Raw genomic sequence first — 20,081 nt, forward strand, 5'->3', positions numbered from 1 at the left:
ACAGATCACCTGTGTTTCCACATTGGGTGCTGAGAAAGGGAAGCCTCTTTCAGTGCCCAGCATGGAATTATACTAAAGAACCTTCACACAGGGTATGATCTTAATTCTGCTCTCAAAGCTTGGTGCCAACAAGCAACTCCAACCAGTGTTGTAAAGGCAATGGAATTTGTCTAATACCAAGAGAGTAAAACCCAAATGGATTTTGTGGATAAATATTAGCACCAGTACTAAACATCCAAAGATTCATATGGTCATTTATTATTTTTAAAAAGACTGTTAAGACTGAAACAATATATTTATAATATTACTCTTACAATATGAAAATCATTTAGGACTTCCTGACGCGTTACATTATGGGGTACAATGCCTCACTAAGAGGATGCCACTGCGTATTATACCACTTTGTATAGTTTAATACATGAATGTGCAGGAGCGAGGTACAGATAAGTAAGCCTTCACACAATTTTGGACTTACTACTTGTCAATTATAACCACTAAAAGATTAGTTTCAAGTATGTGAGTGCACAAGCAGAGAAATGCTCTTAAAGTCTGGTAACTGCACACTCCTGAATATTTATGCATTAAATGACCAAGTGACACAATAGTGCAATAAATACCCTTACTGTAACATGTATACAAGTCCTTCAGCATGAATGCTTGCTGAGTCCATGCATTTTATTTACAATAAACTCTATGCAGACAGGTTCCTTTACTGTAATATACAGCATTTCTATTGTCCTGTTGGATTCGTTTGCTTTTCAGTGGAAAAATCATCCATGTTATTCCGACAGGATAACTTCTCTGATTCCCTTATATGGCTCAATTGAAAGTTCATGTTCTAAGTAATCACCATTAATATTACCCTAGTACCTTAACACCACTGAGTTCAGCCAATCAGTGACTGAATACACAATGTTTTCAGGGCAGCATGGAGCTTATGAAAATGGTACTTGGACATGTTTTAAATTAGCCCACCAATAATTCAGCAGTTACCGACAAGTTTAGGTAACAAGGTTATAAACCTGCTTGTGATTTCCAATGATACCCATCAACACTGCCTGAGAACACAGAAGAAGCATTCAAGGAAAAACTGATATGTTTTTCTCTTCATCATGTTTTGTCTTTCCATTTTCTTCTGCCTTCTTGGGGTATATGGATTTCCTAGCTTTGAATATTGGCCACCGTCAGGTCATGCCACTGTCAGGTATTGATGATAGAACAGCCCAAAAAGGCTTGTGGAAAAGAGACAAGCAGCAATCCACCAGGTGAGAAAGGACAGGAGTCCTCTGAATAAGAGTGGAGTGAAAATGTTCTTCAGGCTCGCCAGTGCCATTGTTAGCTGTATTGCAGTTACCTTCATCTTTCCATCATCAGATGAAGATTCAGAGTTTATTGAACTGCTCAGTGGGTTGTTCACCACTGGTAAATCTGAAGTTGATTCTGGATAAATGCTCCAGGAATAATTACCTGCAGAAAGAAAATAAATACAAAGTTAAGGTTTATAGATTCTTGCTTTGATCATTTTAAATTACATGCCTATAAATGACATGACTGGTGTTCATATTTCAAATAGCAGAATCTAGTTTCCAGGACAAAAGAAAATGGCATCCCCCTCAATCCTGAGAGCCGCAGTGCAGCTTTGCACAATACTAACTTAACATTTCCTTTTTCCATGCTTTCAGCAACAGGTGAAATGAATGTGCACTTCTGTTTATAACCAGACATGCAAGCTCCAGATGAACATGCCATTGTTGCTTCCTGTTACCTCGTTTGTAGTGTGCAAAGCCTCAGCTGGGGGGGAGGGCAGCAGAGAATTAAGATGAAGGCAGCATGTACCAGTTTGAATGTACATATGTACATGATTGGGGGAGGGGGGTGGACAGAGAGAAGACTGACAAAGAAATGGGATTTCTTCACTCTCTTCCTCTGTCCTACAGTCTGACAGCTAATGCCCATGTCCCAAAAACTTCTTCTCACCTTTTCCTGATTCTAGAGACCAGCAAAAGTAATCCTCATTTTCCAGTAACCGCCAGGTACAAAAATCTCTTTAGGAAAGACTTCTACACATTAAAGGCCAACTGGTGTCTTTTAGCAAGGGCAACACTTTTGTGGAGATGAGTGTTCCTCTAGTCACATGCCATGTCACGTTCAGCAAGCATATCATGCATAGAAACCACAAATACTATGCTTCTCTTCACAAGAAGCTCACTATTCTACAGGTTTATGTGAAATCATAGATCTATTCAGTTCTTCAGCTGTTTTTGAGCAAGAACTGACCTAAATTACTGGCTGTGTGTATGCACAGCTTGCCAGCCATTCTAGGATTTGGAACAGAGGAAAGAGCTAAGCAGACAGACGTACGCAGGAATGTTTGTCAGGGAGCCATAGCTCAACATTTTGGCTTGTCATCTCTTTCCAGAATACTGAACAAAAAAACGAGTAGAGCTTTTCAGTGAGCAGTTTCTTCTGTTTACTGGATACTTCTTACCTAAAGTTTTCAACAGCAGAGTCATGTGAAGCAGCATAACCAGAGGTGCCACATACTGAAGCGCAATTATACAAAGGTAATAAAACACTCTGGCCACCTGAAGTCAACAAAAATATTGGATAATTTAGTGCACAAGACAATATACTATGACTATCACAGAAGGTATCATAGCCAGCAATAAAGCACAGTTGTTGGCATAATCAAACCAAACAGCTTTACCTAATGCATTGGCAATCATCAAGCATGGGTTGGATCCAGATATCCATCCATGGAAGTAGGAGCATGGAAGCTGATTCCCCCCACACACCCTGCCAGACTCACCGAGTCCTCCAAAAATGTTCCCTTGAGGGCTGGAGGGCCCTGGTGAGTGGGCTGTGGGCAAAGGGGGAAATCATGCAGAGGCACCTTCTGTGAGTGGAACAAAAGGTGCTTCCACCTGATTTTCCGCAATCTCCCCTGTCCCCTTCACCTCCCTGTGCCACAGTGCACTCCACTCAGCAGGGTCCTCTGACTCTCGGGGGAGCAGGAAAGTCAGCTTCTGCCCGCCCCCTTTCCATCTGTGGATATCTGGATCCAACCCCATGTGATTTAATAGTGTAAAAAGGTAAAGGTGTCCCCAACCAGTCGTGTCCGACTCTAGGGTGTGGTGCTCATCACCATTTCTAAGCCAAAGAGACAGCACTGTCCGAAGACGCTTCCGTGATCATGTGGCCGGCATGACTGAACACCGAGGTGCATGGAACGCTGTTACTTTTCCCGCCAAAGCGGTACCTATTTATCTACTTGCAATTTCTTGCTGTCGAACTGCTAGGTTAGCAGAAGCTGGGACTGAAGACGGGAGCTCACTCCGTCACGCAGCACTCAGGTCTCGAACTGCTGTCCTGCCGACCTTCCGGTCTGCAGTTCAGCGTCTTAACCACTAAGCCACCACGGCCCCACCGATTTAATAGTGATTCCTTTGTAAAAGCCATTTGCTTATCTCTGTCCCATGTTTGTCCTAAATAGTTCTGAAAGGTGAATATATGGTTTACATCAGGAATATGTTTGCCACTTATGTACTTATCTAATAAAAGAGCGATTACCCCCTGGAAAGCAAATAGCAAACTGTTCTGACACCTCTTCCTGCTACCATAGTGCTAAACTATTTCTCCAAACCAGAAGACATAGAGCAGTTGATGGACAATCTGTTTTTTTATCCTTTGATGCAAGCCTGCCATTTGCATTGGCAACCACTTACATTCCCACTTACTATGTCACTGCTTCCTACACCCCCTAACCAAAGACAGATACCATAATGGCAAATTGGCAATAGGAAATACAACTGTTCTCACAAAGGACTACAACTATAGCTTGTGCTCAGCCAAAAGTGACAGGGAGTGCTGAAACTTCCTTCAGCTGCAAAAAATCCAACCCCACTCTACTTATTCAGATGGAGAGCAGTTTTCCCTCACTCTGAACTGGCTTTATGGCATCGTGACATCATCACGTGATCCCAGATTGGCTGGAATCAGGGAAGGATTAAGCCAGAGGTGGCTAGAATGACGCTGAAGTAGCAGAGGGGAAACAACTGCTATGAATAACAGCAAAAAGAGGTATACGTAAGAGTTTTTCAAGGCCCACCCCAACTCTGAAAATGTTTGCCTTTTAACATTCAGCACGATCCTATAAATTATTGGTAACTCTCCATTTTGGAAAACGCATCCTCCTCTTAAGTTTGGGAAAAACAAGTGAAGCTACGTATAATATTATTTAGATAAACATTTAGCTACTCAGTTGTTTTGAAATGTTACATAGTTGGAACACATACAGCATTAAGGAACAGGGTAGGTTAGACGCATAGCCATTCACAAGAGAACTATATTAATATCCCCCAGGGCTAGTGAAAAATGAGTCAGTAGTGATCTTGCCTGAAAATTTTTGACTTAAAAGTCCTTAAAGTCACAGTATCATGTTTCTGGATAACACTTCAAGTTCTAGCGCTAGGACAAGAAGGGTCACCATTATGCTCATGAATCAAAACATCAGCTAGTTCCTTCATACACCCTTATTGTTTGTCAGGCTTACCATTTTCTGCAATTCAATTGTACTTATTCTGCCAACTTCCTTTTTCATCTGATCCACGCATTTCTGCGCTAAATTCAGGTAGGCTTGGAGATGACTGCGCATCATGGCTAATCTCAAAGCACATAGGAGAATTATAATCCATAACCTTATAGTATCAAATGTAGCTTCTGACATTCTGTAGATTAAAAAAGGAACACAATGATTTTCCAAATGTCATTCTAAACTGTACTAACCAAGTATTCTTAATTTTGCACAGATTGCTGGAGCACTAAAATGGATAATATCCTTTCAGAATTCCACCACAGAGTAATAGAAGTCCTGTAAGAATACCATCTGTTCACTGTTCAAACACCAAGGGCATATACAGAGATGGTGGTGGTTGTAAACTTTTGGGGATTGAACTATAGCAAACTCCTGCCTCCTACTTTAGTTAGCATTCCATCCAAGATATTGGGTATGATATATGCTCAAGTAAATAAATGGGTCATGAGCCATTTATCTCTTGATTCTCCTGCCAAACTGAAGGACAAAATATGTTCAGCATATGTTAAGAGGCAGTGAGATGCAACCGAAGAGGATTACTACTGACTGTTTTTAAATTATGCAGTACACTGGACAGGATATTTGGTCTTTTTATTGCTTCAAGCTTTGTATTACAGTCTCATTATCTTACACTTCAGTTCTATTAAATGTCAAGCAATTACAAAAAAATCTTTCAAACTATACCGCTCATGCTATCCTTTCATTGTTACAGCAGGGAAAGCACTCCTTTCTCTCTTATAAACAGCAAGTTAGACAAGTTAGAAGATGGTGCTATTTATGCTGGCCTCACAAGCAAGTTCAGGAATTCTGACGAAACACTGCCCCCACTGACAGTTGTGAAATTACGTATGAAGTGACAATGCATATTTCACCTGAAGGATCCAGGAGGATACACAACACATTATATGGATTCTCTCCACCTGAGTTTGCTAAGGAACTGATGGTACATATTGCTCTTTGTGCGCGCGCGCGCACACACACACACACACACACAGTGGTCATAGCTGTAACGGGCCAGGAGACCCAAGGATCTCTTGGTCTTGCTATTGAGAAGAAGCCTCTAACTTTTAATTACAGTTTCCCAGGACTATTTAGAACAGGGGTGGGCAGAAGGTTGCTGGTAGACCTCTGAGGGATTTGCAGTAGATTGGAAGGGTTTCTAATTCCCAGTTGTCTAACAACAGCAAAATGACCTTTCCCACCTAAATTAGGCCATTCAAATGAAGAAAGCAGGGGTGGACTTTTGTGTGAAAGGACTGTGAGCTCAGTTCAGTTCTGGCACTGAAAACAAGTTCCTAGGCCCAGAGACACCCTGTTCTTTTAATTCTATGCTTTTGCACCTGTCTCTTGGTGGAAACTGGGGTTCTAGGGGGAAAAAGAAGTAGATCCAACAAGCTTGAGATCTACCCACCCGATTTAGATCTCCTGCTGCCTCCTTTGCCTTTAGCCAAACACACAAGATAGCGGGTAGTTTAGACCTCTGTAGTTCCTTGAGGCCAAGATGACCCAGCAGGAGGATCTGCTCATAACCTTACATCTCTGCCTTTCTAACTTCCAGTATGTGCCAGACAACCATATGATGGCTGAATAGTCTTACCCCTTTCAATGTTACTGTCATCGCAAGTTCTGCCATCAAACTAAGACAATGATCATCTGCCACAATGAATGCGACATTCCTTGGTCCTAAAATACATGTGGACAACCCGCAGTCTGCATGTGGCCCCCAACACCCGTCTTGCATCTCCTGCACCTTCTTGGCAGCTCAATCAAGCTGCCACTGCCATGAGAAAAAGCAAGAGAGCAGCTGGAAGGCAGTGGAGTTCAACAAAATGGTGACAGTGACATATTGTCCTTAGGAACCACACTCCAGGTGATGTGCTCTATGGTTTGTAACTCACTGCCTTCCTGCCAAAGAAGGTACAGGAAGTGTAGGGAGGGGACATGTCAGGGGCCAAATGGAGAGTGCTTTCAAAGGAGATAACAGCATTTTCAAGGAGATAAGGGTGCTTTGAAAGCACAGATCTGGCAGGATCTATGCTTTCAAAAGGCTCTTCTCTTCATGAAAGCATTCTTTTCTGATCTGAAATAACTGCCCATGTGGCTCCTAATGTCTCAGGGATTCTTCTCACTTGCTGCAAGCTGAAGGCAGACTGGCTGGCAGATTTTGTGAGGGAGGCTGCCACAGTGTGTGTGTGTGTGTGTATGCGTTTGCATAAATGAGTGTGTGTGTGCGTGCGCGTGTGTGTGTGTGTGTGTGTGTGTGTGTGTGAGAGAGAGAGAGAGAATGAATGAGAGAATGAACAGATGATGGATGGATGATAAGGAGAGAGGGTGTATGTGTGTGTGTGAGAAAGAATGAATGAATGAATGAGGAGTGGAGAGAAGGATGGCTCCACCCACTACTGATGTTAACCCCATCCATTGGTGTCACATTTTGAAAAGTTTGCCCACCTCTGTCCTAAAAATTGAGGATAAAGGCTGGGGTAATTGTCAAGTTGTCTTATTCCCCATCAGTATAGCTATAGTAGTACTACTTTATAGACACATGGTATAGTTTTGCAATGTACATGTTCAAAAGCAGCTTACAAAGGCACATTCTCTTTCCCCAATGGTGGATTCATTATATAGTCCTTGGTAATGGGCTTTACCCACAATAAGACCATAAGCAGGGGTGCCAGGAAATTTATATGCAGCAGTGTTCTGAAAGTTGAAAAGGAAAACAAAATCAATATGTTATAACTCCTACAGAAAATGCGTTTTCTGCTTCTGTGTGTTGAAAGTAAGGGAAATAAATGTAAAGTAGTTTATTGCCCTTCTGCTACATCAAGAAATATGTACTGAAGTTATCTGATCAGACAGTGGCTTCCAATTGATTCCTGAAAACTCTGGAGTTCCTTGAAAGCTTATGAGGGAGAAGATCAATAATGGTAGACTAGCTCCCCACAAATCCAGCATGCTTGCTGCTTGCTACCAATCTTCCCCTGCAGCTGCAGGAACTTTGGGTGTGTTCCAGGATTCACAGGCTAATAATGAGGCTCAACAGAAGTGGACAGCACCCAATGTGAGCTGGTTAGCTGCCTAAGAATATGCCTCAGAAAGTTCTTCAGCAACGCAGAGGTTCTGTGGCAGGAAAGCAGGAGTATGTTCCTACACAGATACTTTAGTCCATTACAATGGACTAGAACACGGGCGGAGAAATTCCATTTTGGAGAAGCTTTCGGGAACTGCATTCCATTTGTGGGTTGGTCCAAAAGCAAAAGGGGTGGAGCCAAAACTACCAGCATATTTTAGCATAAAGCTCTTACTGCCAGTAACTAAGCCTCAGGAGAGGTATTTCAACCTTTTGGAGTGGGAAAAAACTGAAAAAGCTAGGAAACCATGAAATGATTAGTGTCTGGTAGAAAGGAGGTGGGGCTAGGAGAAGGGCACATGGCAAGGGCCAGACTGGGACCCCAGGAGGGCAAGACTGGGAGCCTGGGCCTGAGGTTCTGCACCCCTGGACTAGAACATCAGTTACACCTACAGCAATGGGCAGGGCTGATGAAAGGCCAGCAACCTGGTTCAAAAATTTGTTAAGGCCACAATCCTACACATGATTAGACAGAAAGAAGTCCTACAACTCCCAGCATTCCCCAGTCAACGTGAATGGCTAGGTAATGCTAGGAGTTGTAGGACTTTTTTCTGTCTAAACATGCATAGTATTGCACCATAAAAGAACTAAACACGAAACATTCTACAGCAACACATTTGCTGATCAAGCTGTAGAGAAGGAAACTTTTAAACAGGTGAACTGTTCAGATAGCAAATATCACCTCTACTTGAAAGAATTAAGGCAATGCAGATAGAAAGAACAAGAGCAACAGTTATCTTTTCTCTTTGGTTTCTGTATGCAAACATAGCCTATGCTGGATGTCATCTTTGACCATATATTTCCTGTCAGCGTACCAATAATCAAGTAACTCAAGGATTTTTCAACGTGAGTAAGCTACTTCTGTATCTGATCCAGGCTAACCTTCCACTACAACCCATGCCTGGGTTATTCACAGGGCTTGATGCTTGCAAATCCTTTTATATGGGTTTCCACCAATGCTTCTCCATCAGTTGCATCTTGTTCAGAATGCAGTAGCAAAGTTGCTTACTAGCCTAAGCAGCCATAATCTTATTACTGATGTCCAGCATTCTTGAGATTTACTCCCAGAATCTCAGATATCACTCACAATTTGGAGCTCCTACAACTGTGTCTTAAGACCACATGGGCCACTAGGCCTTTGCTACGGAAGGTCCATCCAACTTGTTCCATCCAGATATTCATCTGTTCATCCCTCCTCACCTTTAACTATCTGAACAGTCTTATTTTCCTTGTGCCTTTTAGTTTATCTTCCCTCTTATTCTCTCTCTATTTTCTTCTTTTTAAAATATTTAATAGATTTTAAACTGCAGCTTAACTGTATTTTTGATATATTGACTTTTACATAAAGTACCCTGAAAACATCAATTGGCAGCTTGACTGGAAAAGTGGAGCAGTGCTATGTAAAGATTACTACTGGTAGAGCAGACTTCGATTTAATTTAAATTTGGCAAAATGTAGCTTACTGGGTGATTTTTTCAGTTGTTAAACTCAAAGCATCCAGATGCATCTGAGCCAGTCTCAATCCCGGGAATGTCAAAAAAGCACCAATAAGCGAACAAAAGATAGCCAGGAAGAGTTTGAAAGTTAGTTTAGACACAGGACCCCTAAGAGAGAGAGAGAGAGAGAGAGAGAGAGAGAGAGAGAGAGAAAGTGTCAGTTTTTCTGACATTTTTAAGGACATGGCACATATTCTGCCCTTTCCCACCCCACAATACAAAGTCTGTTACTAAATTATATTTGAAAATCAGAAATATTAAACATATATACTCCTATAGATGCATCACAGCAAAAAAATGAAAGGATGAAGGTAATCTTAGATGTCAAATTTATTAAGTAAAAGCTCCTTTTGTACCCACTGCCCAGTAATAGTTTGTTGCTCTTGTTGCTTACAGGGGAGGAACAGCACCCCATCCCTCAGGTAGAGAAAAGCTGACCAAGTCTGTGACCAGAAATAACAAGGGGGATTCCCTTGCAAGCCACTCCCACGCCCAATCGGAAAGACAAGCAGTGCACAGTGGAATCTCATTCTCTCTATCACAGATCAAAGGTAGCAGCGGGGATACAGCACATGTGAAGCCAGGGACTCAGCAGCCCTGGGATAAGCAGCTCCAGCAGTGACTCCATTCAGGTGCTGCTCACCATCCCCACGTGAGCAGGCAGCTCACAAAGCCAGGGACTCGGCTAGTGAAAGGAAAAGCCATTCCTCCTAGCACTAGCTGAGTCCCTTTCACCCCATTGGGACTTCTCCCAGCACTGGCCAAGTCCATTTGCACACTGTGTACTGTCATCATTGGGGTGGGCGGTGCACTAAGCTGGGACTCAGCCAGCGCTGGAAGGAGCCACTCCTCCCAGAACCAGCTGAGTCCCTTTCTCTATGCTGAGAGAGGCATGGTACTATGTGCCTCTCTTAGCACAGAGAAAGGAAAAAAAAGGGGGGATGTCGTCAGTGGGTATGACCACGCCTATTGATGTAATTCAGCCCCCCAATATAAAGTAAATCCCCACCCCCATTTCCACACGAAGTATGAAGTTTCAAATGATGAACTTCCATTTCGAAAGCATTTGGTTTATAGGGCTTCTTAACAGTTGCTACCAATTCAAAAAGTAAGAATTGAAAAATGGAAAGTGTTGTCTGGTATATCAGGCATGTCTGTTTAGCAATCTGAGGCCCCATTACAACAGGACCCTTAATACACACACAATGGGACCTTTACTTTCTGTCCCCTATGCCCATTAGAAGTTGTTTCCAACAGTTTCAGAAGCAGTTCAAGGTGAACCAAGAATTACTGTCATGAATAGAACGAGAAAGGCTCTGCTATGCTTACAGACCTTGCCACGTGTACCATTTGAACTAAAGGATCCAAAGTCCTTAGAATAATCCAAGCTGAACTAAGGGAAAGCATGGATAGCATGTTGAATGTAAGATACTGAGTTGTTTTATACTTACTGGGATTCCAAGCCTTGTTTTTCAAAAAACTGCACAGCACTTTCTGAAAAATTTGAGAAGCCTGAAGACGGAAAAAAATAATTGCACAAGGTGAATGTAGAGTCTCAAAATGCTAACACAGAACATTTTAGAAGTAGCTGTTAAGTGCCTGGTCAGATTTTTCTCCAATTGCTAATCAGAATGCACCAATTCAGTTATAAACAGGCCACACCTTTGACAATATCCCTTTGCTATTCGTATCTCTCGAAGTGTGAACAAACCATGTCAGCTCTTTAAGAGTGCAATCCATATCAACTCAAAGTCAACAAGAAAGGCCTCAGTGATCTTACAACCTAAGAGCATACCCAATTTGCCAAACAGATACATTAGGGGAACTGCAAGGATGGGAAAAAGATTAAGAAATAAGAACACAAATCTTGAAAATAGACAAAATAACGGTAAATATTTCAAAAATGAGGCTACATGTTATACATGGGGCAATTTCCAGCACTGCCCATCCACGAGTGGGACCCACCGCCAAACCCACCAATTGTGCGAGCTCTGCCTACATGCCCTATTCCAGAAACTAGAGTTTCCACCTCACTTCAGGTTACCCCTGGAAGCACTACGTCTCTGTTGACAAGCACTAGGCAGGGCTGGCTGCTCAGAGGCAGTCACCATTGGATACTGCCCATATACTCTTAAAATTGACAGGATACTGCCCATGTCCAATATTTTAAGGTATTACCTGATTCGAGTCCAAATTCTAGATAGTTTTCTGTTACTATCAGAATTGCCATGGCTTTAACAAAAAAGAAGAAGCCAAAGGTTACACAGACTGATCTTTCTCCGCCCTCTTCTACTTTGAAGTAGTGTGTAGTTAATGAGAACAATATTTTGCTACATAAGAAAAGTCAAGGAAAAAAAATAGTTTTGTACACTCCTAAGAAGGATGCTGATTTATATAAAGATCTTCTGAACCCAAGGACCAAAATGCCACAGGTTAGCCTCTAAGGAAAACTACATTCAGGGAGCTAGGTGCCTTAGAGAAATCTAAATGATTGAATTCGCTTAAACACACCAATACACATTACAATTAATACATTGATTAGGATCCAAAGAACAGACAACTACTTCCATATGCCCAAAGGGACATCGGCTTGTTTCATGAACAGTAGTCCAAATAGGTAGTCCAAATAGTAGTAGTCCAAATAAGACAACAGAAGAAGCCAATGTGGCTTCACAAAAAGCTTAGGGATGACCTGAAAACAAAAAAAGACACATATAGGAAGTGGAAAGAAGGCCAAGTAACAGAGGAAGAGTACAGGCAGGTAGCACAGAATTGCAGGGATGGCGTCAGGAAGGCTAAAGCTGAGAACGAGCTGAGGTGAGCGAGGGATGCTAAAAACAACAAAAAGGCTTTCTTCAGCTATGTGCATAGTAAAAGGCAGAGGAAAGAAATGGTTGTTCAGCTATTAAATAAGGATGGAAAAACTATAGCAGATGACAAAGAAAAGGCAGAGGTGCTCAATTCCTACTTTGGCTCAATCTTCTCCCAAAAGAGGGTCTATGACCCCCCTGGCAAAGGCGAAGTACAGGCTGAAGGGGAAGGATTGCAGCTTGAGATCGACAGGCATATGGTCAAGGAACACCTCATTACTTTGAATGAGTTCAAATCTCCAGGGCCAGATGAACTGCATCCTAGAGTAATAAAGGAACTGGCAGAAGAACTCTCAGAACCGCTGCCTATTCTCTTTGAGAAATCATGGAGGACGGGGGAAGTGCCAGATGACTGGAGGAGGGCTACTGTTGTCCATATCTTCAAAAGGGGTAAAAAGGAGGAACCTGGGAACTACAGACCAGTCAGTCTGACATCAATCCCTGGGAAAATTCTGGAGCAGATGATAAGGCAATCCATCTGGAAGCACCTTGAAAACAATGCCGTGATTACTCGAAGCCAACATGGATTTGTCAAAAACAAGTCCTGCCAGACAAATCTGATCTCATTTTTTGATCAAGTAACCTCCCTTGTAGACCGTGGGAATGCTGTAGACATCATATACCTCGACTTCAGCAAAGCTTTCAACAGAGTGCCCCATGATATCCTGATGAGCAAACTAGCTCCAAGTGGGCTAGATGAAACAACGATCCAGTGGATCCACAGCTGGCTACAGAATCGGACTCAAAGAGTGCTTATCAATGGGACCTTCTCAAACTGGGGAGAGGTAACGAGTGGGCTACTGCAGGGCTCAGTCCTGGGCCCAGTGCTCTTCAACATTTATATTAATGACTTGGAGGAGGTGGTGCAGGGAATGCTGATCAAATTTGCAGATGACACAAAATTGGGCGGGATAGCTAATACTTTGGAAGACAGAAACAAAAATCAAAGTGATCTGGATAGATGGGAGCGCTGGGCAGAAAACAACAGAATGACATTTAATAGGGATAAATGCCAAGTTCTGCACCTAGGAAAAAGAAACCAAATGCACAGTTACAAGATGGGGGATACGTGGCTCAACGACACTACAAGCGAGAGGGATCTTGGAATTGTTGTCGATCACAAGCTGAATATGAGCCAACAATGTGATGTGGCTGCAAAAAAGGCAAATGCTCTTTTGGGCTGCATTAATAGAAGCATAGCTTCCAAATCCCGGGAAGTACTAGTTCCCCTCTACTCAGAACTGCTTAGGCCTCATCTGGAGTACCGTGTCCAGTTCTGGGCACCACACTTGAAGAAGGATGCAGACAAACTGGAGAGGGTTCAGAGGAGGGCAACAAAGATGATCAGGTGACTGGAAACAAAGCCCTATGAAGAGGGACTGAAAGAACTGGGCATATTTAGCCTTGAGAAGAGAAGACTAAGGGGAGATATGATAGCACTCTTCAAGTACTTGAAAGGTTGTCAAAGAGAAGAAGGCCAGGATCTCTTCTTGATCATCCCAGAGTGCAGGACACAGAATAATGGGCTCAAGTTACAGGAAGCCAGATTCTGGCTGAACATCAGGAAAAACATCCTGACTGTTAGAGCAATACGACAATGGAACCAATTACCTAGGGAGGTGGTGGGCTCTCCCACACTGGAGGCGTTCAAGACGAGGCTGGACAGCAATCTGTCAGGAATGCTCTGACTTGGATTCCTGCATTGAGCAGGGGGTTGGACTCGATGGCCTTGTAGGCCCCTTCCAACCCTACTATTCTATGATTCTATTATTCTAGGTCACCTAGCCACGGCTCTTTAAACAGGCAGCTTCCAGAAAGCAGTTTATGATAAGCAATTGGAGGAGGGTACAAAGGGGGGGGGGGAGTAAAAAAAATAAACAAACCCTACATGGTGTACCTAGAATAGCTCTTCAGATCCCAAGTATTACATGGAAACAAATTCCACTTAAAGAGGCCTATCACCAAGGGCTTGTTCAGAAACAGAATATAAGATGAGTTGATCATAACCATATTTGACTTCTCTTTCCACATTTGACTTCTCTTTCATTCAAGAATTACTGTTAAGCCCTTTACATCCAATACCAAAAATTCAGTAGAAACCAAGTAAAACTGTAAACTTTTAAAAAACTCAATATTTAATTACTTTTACTTATCGAAAGGAAAATGAAAATTAAGATCTATTAGCTAATTAAAATTTCAGTCTTTCTTATCCGAAACTATAGAATTTAACAATGTCATTTGCAGAGGTTGAACACAAAGTGCGAGTTGAGACCATGATCACACAGCCTTTTTAAACTTTTGTTATTAATCACACTAGCAGAGTTTCCAAAAGACTTGAAAATAATGTAAAGTATTACATAAAGAGGTCTTCATGTTTTCTATATCAACAGTGAACTTCAAAATACTGATCGTTAGCCAATTAATGCAAATGTACCGCTATAAAATTAGAGTTATTAAATAGAAAATAATTTCTCAACAAGTTCAAACAAGTACATTTATGAGCTTCATCAGGATCCAGAACAGATTTTTACTGTCATGCACCGAGTCTGAATTCAGATGTACAAAACTATGCACTTCATAGTCAGGGCATTCCTTAGTCTATGAACAGATTGCCACAAAATATTTATAGTTTCATCTCATATTGGGCCATTTATTTTATTTATAACTGGGGTAGCTATAAATTGTGCTGATTAAACCCTTAATTTGTTTCCTGATTAAACCCTTGAATTGTTTGGTCTGACTTTATCAGCCCCAGGAACACCAACACCTTGGACTGAACTCTGACCTAGCCCAGCCCCTTCAGACAGCCATTTGACTAGCATCCATCATGGAAGCAGCAATGGATTCCTTAGGGCTGCTAGACAGTGGCTGGACAGCCATAGGATTGTTTGGTTTTCGGGAACCAACCTCATAGCCTGTGCTCCAAGGTCGGTTCCCAGAAAACCGCCTCCCCCTCCCCTCCCACACTGCCTCATACGTGGCACAGATCATCTCCAGCTCGTAGGAAGAGCAGTGCAGAGCAGGGCAAAAGGGGGAATTCCCAGGGGTGAGGGAGCACAGAAGTGCCAGTATGATGCTTCCTACGTGTCATCCGGCCTCCCCACCCCACCCTGAAGTCCTGTGGCTAGACAGCTGAAATCAGCCATCTAGCCATGAATGCTGGGTGGCCAAAGCACCAAGGAGACGATCCCCTCCATGCTCTTCCTTCCCCTGATTGGATAGGCGGTTGCTTTCAAGTTTGAAGGCGGATGCCTATCCCCATAGGATTGCTCCCTTATTCTATTTTGAATTATACAGTTTTACAAGACAGACAATAAAATTCCTAATTATTTTTCCATAAATAATAGTGCCTTGCCTTAAGTTAGAGGACTGTTGCTTCCTTAATACATGCAGCAGCTCAATCTTATTAAACTTTATAGCGGGGGTGCAGTATGTCAGGCCCAGGGCCCAGATTGGGCCTGCCTGAGATCCCAATCTGGCACTCTGGAGTTTCCTAGAAGGCCACACCCCTTTCCCCCTGACCACTGATGGTTTGGTGGTTTCTCAGCTTTTGTGGAGTCTTTCCCATTTTAAAGGTTGAAATAAAAGGCTTAGGGTGCAATCCTATCTAGATAGGCGGCCGCCTCCGAACCCAGAGGCAACCGCCTACCCAAAGCAAGGCAGGAGAAGCACGGAGGGGATTGTTCCCTCCATGCTCCTCCTGCCCTGCTTTTCCTGCTGGACAGCCAATTGCGGCTGTCTAGCCGCAGGAGCATGGAGAGGGGAAGGTGGCTGCTGTACGACATAGGATGTGTCGTACAGGCATCTCCGCTCTCCCCGCCCCGGAACACTCACCAGCCATGCCCCTTTCCAGCCGCTCTGCACTCCTCTTGCAAGCATGGAGGACAGAGCTGTTCCGCGTTGCCTCCAAGGCAGCGCGGAAGTGAGGGGAGTTCAGTTCTCCAGGATAACAGCATATCCTATGGCCACCTAGCCACTGTCTAGCAGCCATAGGATTGCTCCCTTAGTTACTTGCAGTAACACCTCTACGTTAAAATATGCTGGCATGTTTGTCCCCATCCGTTTTGCCCTTGGCCCCACTCACCAATGGGTACAGCCCTGACAGGTTCAGCCCTCGAACCTCTTTCAGCCCAACACTCTGGCTTTATACCTTCAAATAATTATCAATATATACTTGACACAAATATTCAATCACTTGTTTCCAGATAATACAAAAATGTTTACATTTATTATTTTCTTTTTAAATAAGTGGTTAATTTAGACAACATGTCAATATCCCAACATTTTAAAAACCAGTATACTTTTTTGTGTGAGATCCTTACTGTACTTCCAAAACTTTGCAAACATGACTTTTGCTGTAGTTAATATTATGTAATGGTTTCCATAGTTTCTTGTGGTTCTATATTCTTAGTTGTTTTGTTTGGTTGGTTGCTTTGGTTAGGTCAGAGCATATACCAAGTATAGGAGTTGACAGGAGCTGTTGCAACATACAAGCTGAACTAAGAACAGTTGCCACATGCTGCTGGTAACACTGCCTTTTGAGCTCAGTCCCTCCCATAATAGCTGCTTATGAAGCATCTGCATCAGCAATATTTATTTATTTATTTATTTAATTTCTACACCGCCCAATAGCCGAAGCTCTCTTTTTGAGACCATGAATGGCCTCTTTCATCTTTTCTTAGCCATCTTTGTTTTGAGAGCCGGGGGGCAGTACAGGGTCAAGAAGACAAATAGAACATTTAATTAAGACCTGAGCAAAAGGAGATGCAAGCAAGGGGAGTGGGGACTCTTAAATGTAGATCTCATTCCATATAAGAAGACATGCATGGACTTCAGGGCTATCCCATTTCAAAGTTAGCAAGCTTCTTGTTTTAAGTTAATGCATATCCAAAGCTTCAGCAGAATGCTAAGTAATAGTTTAGGGCAATCTATACAAGTGAGAGATCGCAATCAGCAATTCAACTTTTTTTTTTCTCATTCCACAGCCTGAGTTCTGCACTTAAGATTTTTCGTGTGTCTACTCCTTAACAGCAAAGCCTGTTAGATAAGCAGAAGCTGGCACATGCTGGGATCTTTTTACAAAGGAGAGCTATATATAGATTGCTGTTAGTGGTACTTTTCTACAATAGCAAACTGCATATATGCTCCTTTTAGTATATGACATTCATAACTATGACTTTTTACTGCGTGCTATATATAGGCAGCCGAAGACAGAAACCCTAATTTTATTGCAGTCCAATTATTTAGTACACATTTATATTTTGTTTCTTAAGGGATAAAACAAAAATGTACCTTTAAGTCCTATTCCAGCATGTCATAATTTGGTATCTCATAACATTCCCTATGCAAATAATTACAAAGCAAGCTACAGGCTAAGATTTCAAAACCATGCCCTTGACAGATATACAGTTCATAAACAGGGCCAGTTTTACGATGTATCATGCCATTGTTTAGTTAACTTGTTTTAACAATATAAGGACATTAAAACCAAACATCGGCACCTTGCAGAAACTCTGGGGTAATCTTAATCCCTAAGACTATAAATATGTTTTATTCAACTTGCGTCAGCAACCAAATGTTATCATAAGGAATATTTATCAGTCTCTGAGCAGCAATGTCTATCACCAGAACCAGGCAGAAGAAAACATTCAAAAGCAAGGATATTTCCTCAGCCTTATAACAAATCTTGTTGGTGTGAACAGAAGCCAATCTGATGAAGAACACTGCTTGGGGAAGGTCTAAAATAAACAAAACACTTTTAAAAGCTGAAATTATCCAGAAGAAAATGGGGGAGGGAGCTGGGAGGGAATAATTCGGACCAAGTAATATACTGGCTTGACATGTGGTAGTTGACTCACTTTCTACATCTCTGCAAGATACAAGCAGAGCAGGCAAGGTAGCATCAGCACTCTTGAGACCCCTCTTCAGTGCTATGATTTCACGGTTTCCCAGACCAGCAAGCAGAGCAAGTTTAGAGTTATGCCACAGTACTGGGTTATCAAGGTTAGATATGCTCCTGGAGAAAGCAGCGTAGTAAGTAATGATGCATGGTTTAGGGATGAACGCTAATGTAATACCTTCTATGCTCCAATTAAAAACAGCAAACTCCCTCCTGTGAGTTTCACAAAACATCAGATCATCTTTTGAGGAGTTGAACAGAATAGCCAGGACACCATAGAAGGATACATTGCAAAAGCCAGAACAAGCAGACACCAGACTATGCTGATATTCATTTCTTGTGAAGGCTTCATCCAGCTGTAGTAGGCTTCAGTTACCAAATACACCACTGTCGCTGCAACTGTGAAGTCCACCAACCACTGATATTCAGGAAAATAATGCAAGGCTGAAAAATAAAATGGTTGTTCAGTAACTGCAATATTTAACAAAAACAATTTTAAAACATCACATCTGCAGCTTTGGTTTCTAGATGCTCAAGGGTGTTCATACATGAACTACAGTTATGTTTTTTGAAACATACAACCATCCAAGATAAGAACTCTTAGAAGACAAATCATGAAGTGAAAAAATTCTATAATGTAGCTATGATCTGTAGCTCTGGCAAACACAATACACTAGCTAAACCATAATGTTTCTAGCAAGGAGAACATGGCACTTTCATGCTATTCAAATGGATTCATGCAAACACATGAATCTGTTTTATTAAAGGAGCAATCCTATATCCCCTAGACAGCATCTGGGGGACATAGGATTTTTCGGTTTCCTGGCTCCACACTCAAAGACAGGGCGCCGAGCTCAGAGCAAGGGAACCACATTCCCCACCCCGCTCCCCCTCGTAGCCGGTGCAGAGAGAACCACGTCGGCTGCCTCTCCATGCTCGGTAAATGGAGTGAGGAGACAGGGGAAAGGAAGCATTCCTAGGGGCAGGGAAGGGAGGAGGCTGGGGCAGCTGGCTTATGCCTTTTCCTATTGCCACCCCAGCCTCCTTCCCTCCCCCTCTTCAAAGCCTCCGCTAGACAGGCAAAATTGCCTGTCTAGCTAAAATGTAGCACAGTAAGCCTCTAAGTTTGGGGGGTTACGAGTACCCAGGGCGCAACCCATAGGATTGCACCCTAAGGTAGTTAGACCATTGGTCTAGCTAGCCCAGGACTGACTAATCTGACTCAGAGTGACTTGCCAGGATGTCAAACAGAAGTCTTTCCCAGCCCTGCTTCCAGAAAACATTTGATTGAAAATGCCAGAGATTGAATCTGATCTTATGGATGCAAAGCATGCGTTCTATCACAGAACGATAGTCTCCCCTCAAAAATATTTTAACTGTAACTAATTAATCTCAGAATCAAACCCTTGCAGCACTTACAAGTCAAGAAACCCCCACCTAACAGAAGGAAGTAGTAATGCTTGCTCTTATTCATCAGCCTATGAATATGATAAAAGATGTGTGTGGAGGCAGCTGGGGACAGGGGGGAATGACCATATAACACTTAAATTCTACAAAGAGCAAATATTCCTTAACTATTCAGTGAGTACTGGTACCAAAAACTAACAAAATGCTGGGGAAACTCAGCACCTACTTTGAACCAACTGTACCCATTAAGCAGAGGACAGTGTTGTGAAAATCCTGGTCCTACCTAATCAAGCCAGGACAGTTTGTGTGGCCTGACCCTAGTTCTTTCTCTGACACCTCTCTGAAAATCTGTACATCAGATCAGTAAGCTTGCTTTTATATTTTCTCTGTCACACAGAGATCTAATTAGATGTTAGCATTAACAATAATGATTCTGGTTTTGCAGAAAATTAAAGAACTCTTCTTAGGTTGGGCTTTAACAGTGTTCCCACGATCACCATACATTTAGGAGGAAAATACAAATTTACAACCCCATGCAGATTAGTATGGTCATGGCCCCTTACCCAATGCATCTATTTCAGTAATAGATTTCGTTTCCAGGTGAAGATCAATGTCTTTAGGAATGGTTAATGGTTTGTTTTCAATGTGACCATTATATTTCCTGTAGAGATACACACATATTAAA

The 20,081-nt window shown here is 42.3% G+C and overlaps 1 protein-coding gene across 2 annotated transcripts in view; it reads right to left on the reverse strand.

Moving 5' to 3' along the window:
- Nucleotides 1–227: 227 nt before the first annotated feature.
- Nucleotides 228–20,081, reverse strand: part of TMEM161B (transmembrane protein 161B) — a 33,873-nt gene continuing 14,019 nt past the window's right edge. The window contains exons 4-12 of one of the 2 annotated variants that reach the window (XM_084833618.1): nucleotides 19,960–20,057; nucleotides 18,277–18,433; nucleotides 11,399–11,550; nucleotides 10,672–10,732; nucleotides 9,188–9,328; nucleotides 7,181–7,294; nucleotides 4,553–4,727; nucleotides 2,489–2,585; nucleotides 228–1,467 (exon numbers count right to left, since the gene is read on the reverse strand). In XM_084833618.1, coding sequence (XP_084689744.1) covers nucleotides 1,190–1,467; nucleotides 2,489–2,585; nucleotides 4,553–4,727; nucleotides 7,181–7,294; nucleotides 9,188–9,328; nucleotides 10,672–10,732; nucleotides 11,399–11,550; nucleotides 18,277–18,433; nucleotides 19,960–20,057 — 1,273 coding nt within the window. In that variant the 3' untranslated portion in view covers nucleotides 228–1,189. The remainder of the gene's footprint in view (nucleotides 1,468–2,488; nucleotides 2,586–4,552; nucleotides 4,728–7,180; nucleotides 7,295–9,187; nucleotides 9,329–10,671; nucleotides 10,733–11,398; nucleotides 11,551–18,276; nucleotides 18,434–19,959; nucleotides 20,058–20,081) is intronic. The other variant, XM_084833617.1, reaches the window with a different exon arrangement.

Source organism: Heloderma suspectum, chromosome 2, assembly GCF_057233095.1.
Source record: "Heloderma suspectum isolate Gila_16-S chromosome 2, 16-S_ref, whole genome shotgun sequence".
Taxonomy (NCBI): Eukaryota; Metazoa; Chordata; class Lepidosauria; order Squamata; family Helodermatidae; genus Heloderma; species Heloderma suspectum.